This window comes from Chenopodium quinoa, unplaced genomic scaffold, assembly GCF_001683475.1.
Source record: "Chenopodium quinoa cultivar QQ74 unplaced genomic scaffold, ASM168347v1, whole genome shotgun sequence".
NCBI classification, from domain to species: Eukaryota; Viridiplantae; Streptophyta; class Magnoliopsida; order Caryophyllales; family Amaranthaceae; genus Chenopodium; species Chenopodium quinoa.
Window position 1 is genome coordinate 3,736,662 of NW_018742523.1, and position 3,169 is coordinate 3,739,830.

Below are 3,169 nucleotides of genomic sequence, written 5' to 3' on the forward strand. Positions count from 1 at the left end.
ATGCATGCGTATGTCCGAATCTTTTTCCTGACCAAGTCAAACTTGAAACCATTATACCTTAAACCTCGAAGGAACTCCGAGTAGGCCATTTCATCCGGCAGATTCTGAATTTGAGCTTTCTCCTGATTGAACCTCTGAACGTACGAGCACAACCACTCTTTCTTTCCTTGGACGATGGTCACCAAGTTAAGACTATTCTTCCAAGGGGGTACGTTGTAGGAGAAGTTTCCTATGAATAACAGACTGAGAGTTGTAAAACAATTGATGCATCCGGCTGGCAAACTGTTAAACTAGTCTTGTGCCACACCCTTGAGGGTGGTCGGGAAGAATTTACACCATGTGGCATCATCAACACTTTGCAGGTACATCAGGTTTTTGTACGAGGTGACATGCTCTTCTGGGTTTCCTGTACCATCATAAGCACCCACGAGTACACTCTTCAATTTTGCTGGTTGGGGAGATTTGAGAATTTCTTGAGAAAACTGAGGCAGCTTGTCACTAAGATTCAACAAGCGCATTTTCCAATCAATGGGCTGAGGTTTTGCGGTCGATCTACCTAGGTAAGCTGCCTGGTCGTATGGCTTGCCATACTGCCTGTTCTGCCCGTAGATAGGAGGAATAGGTGGCGCGCCAAAGTTCTGGGGCATCTGGTATTGGAGTGGTTAAGTTAGACGAACTGGAGTTGGAGTACCATGAGCTTGTTGGTCCTGGCCGAGCTAGTATTCTTGGAGTGGGTGTGGTTTGAGAAGTCATCTGGCATGGTAGGAGTGGAGGCAGTGCCCGAGTAGCTAGTGTGCCCGCTCCTACCGCTTATACCGGAGATAATCCATCGCATCCTTCCAACGTTGGGACGGCTCGGTTGGCTGTCTCAAAAACTTCTCGATCTGCCCCCCAGCCAACTGCGTTTTCTCAAGGAGCCAGGAAAAGTTCGTCCGAGGCACCCTTGGTGACCTTTCATGTCATTGGAATGGGGTGTCTAGAAAAAGAAGGGATCTTACTCTCAAGCTCTCTTTGGAGCTTGCTTAAAGCGGCCTTCAAGGAACCAGCAGTCACCAGAGGATCCTCAACCTCATGGAATGAAGCGGTTAGAGGATTGTTGGTGTTGATTGTAACAATAAGATTCTCTACATGTTCGTCCTCACCAAGGTCGGGTGTTTGACCATCTTTAGCCATTTCAAACGAGTATCCCCACAAACGGCGTCAAATGTTTTGGGGTTTTTTAGAATCCTTCGGGATACTGGTCTTGAATACGGCTGAATGGACGCGGACACCTGCAAAATAACGAATATTCCGGTTGATGGAATATTCGCATCTGACGATCAAGTTAGTAACCGGAAACCAATAAATTTAGAGAGAGAAAGTAGAGAGAATTTGGAGCTTTTAATGCCCTTAGAATGATATGTCCTTCTCTACCCCTCCCATCATAAATGATTGGGGTATTTATATGGGTGAGAAAGTGTGCTCTCTAGGGTTTGATAATCTAGGATGGCGTGCTCTGATTGGTGGCGCAATCAAGTGAAGGCACGTGTCTATATGGGGCCCCGTTTTTCGGCTTTCTCGGGATTCAAGAGGTCTTTTTCTCTCATTTCAGGTGCACTTCATGGTTAACACGTGTCATCTTCCTATAGGGGCACGTGTCGCCCTTTAATTGGGTCACGTGTCTCTTTGGGATTGTTCTACGTGTTGGGGTATTTTTGACCCTAAATAATGGCCATATGGGTGTTTCAAAAACTGCCTCTAAGATTCTTCAATGTGGCTTGTGGTGGCCACATCTCTTCAAGGATACTTGGGGCTTTGTAAAGACTTGTGATCGATGCAAACGAACCGAAAACATATCAAAGAGGAATGAAATGCCTTAACAACCTATTCTTGTGCTAGAGGTGTTTGATGTATGGGGCATCGATTTCATGGGACCATTCCCTTCTTCTTATGGAAATTAATACATAATTATGGCGGTCAATTATGTTTCAAAATGGGTTGAAGTCACTGCCTCCCCAACCAATGATCATAAGGTGGTATTGAAACTGTTCAAGAAGATCATATTTCCGAGGTTTGGAATTCCTAGAGCGGTGATTAGTGATAATGGTTCACATTTTGTGCACAAGGATTTTCAAAGGATGTTGAGAAAACATTGGGTGTAACAAAGGTTTTGTCTTCCCTATCATCCATAAACTAGTGGACAAGTTGATGTGTCTAATCGTCAAATCAAGTTGAACTTTGAGAAGACGATTGCTAGAAATAGGAAAATTGGTAGGAACAGCTTGATGATGCCCTTTGGGCCGATAAAATGGCCTTTAAAAAACCCTACTAGCACAACACATTACCGCCTTGTCTATGTTAAATCTTGTCACCTTCCGGTGGAGCTTGAACACCATGCTCAATGGGCCATTAAGAAGATCAACTTTGATTTGGCTAGTGCGGGTGAACAACGATGGGTTGATCTTCATGAACTTGAGGAGCTTAGGTTTGATGCTTATGATTGTGCTAGCATCTACAAGGCTCGTTCAAAGGAAATAAATGACAAGCTCATTAAGAAGAAGGAGTTCAATGATGGTGACAAGGTCCTCCTCTACAATTCTAAGATAAAATTGTTTCCCGGGAAACTCATGTCCCGTAGGAGTAGTTCGTTCTTAGTCCAAGGTGTTTTTCCTCATGGAGTGGTTAAAATATCTCCTTTGGATTCCTCATCCTCATTCAAGGTTAATGGCCATAGACTTAAACGCTATTACGATGGTGTTTTCGTTGGCCTTGTTCATAAGATGTTTCTCTACAAACCACCTTGATAGGTGGAGAACGTCAAGCTAATGACATTAAAAGAGCGTTTCCCAGGAGGAAACCCGGATTCTAAACCTTTTCTTCATTTATCTTTTATTTTCTTTTCTATTATTTTTGCATTGTCCCATGACTAATTGTTCCTTTTGATTTTTGTAGGTTGAATTTTGGAGTTATGAGGTGTTGGTGGCAATTGAAATTAGTTACAGGTGGCGACATTTGGCTAAGTTGAAAAACATGAAGCTTAGGCAAGCCCCATGGACATGTCATTGAACTTGCCCAAAATTAAAATTTTAAGATTTGCGTCTGTGCTGGGCACGCAAAAGTGCTCGGCCGAATGGCCCATGCTGCCCAAGTAAGCAGTCAGCGCAGCAGCTGAGCACGAGCAGGTGTTCGG

The 3,169-nt window shown here is 43.9% G+C and overlaps 1 protein-coding gene across 1 annotated transcript; it reads left to right on the forward strand.

Moving 5' to 3' along the window:
* Positions 1-1,949: 1,949 nt before the first annotated feature.
* LOC110719905 lies at positions 1,950-2,783 on the forward strand. The gene is made up of 2 exons (XM_021898885.1): positions 1,950-2,050; positions 2,177-2,783. The coding sequence occupies exons 1-2, from the start codon at positions 1,950-1,952 to the stop codon at positions 2,781-2,783; spliced, it is 708 nt and encodes a 235-aa protein (XP_021754577.1).
* The last annotated feature ends 386 nt before the right edge of the window (positions 2,784-3,169 follow it).

Bases quoted from the DNA above. Each gene is read 5' to 3' on its own strand.
- LOC110719905 (XM_021898885.1), top strand. From the start codon at position 1,950: ATGGCGGTCAATTATGTTTCAAAATGGGTTGAAGTCACTGCCTCCCCA. The intron at 2,051-2,176 runs GTTTGGAATTCC...TCCATAAACTAG, and splicing joins AAGAAGATCATATTTCCGAG to TGGACAAGTTGATGTGTCTA.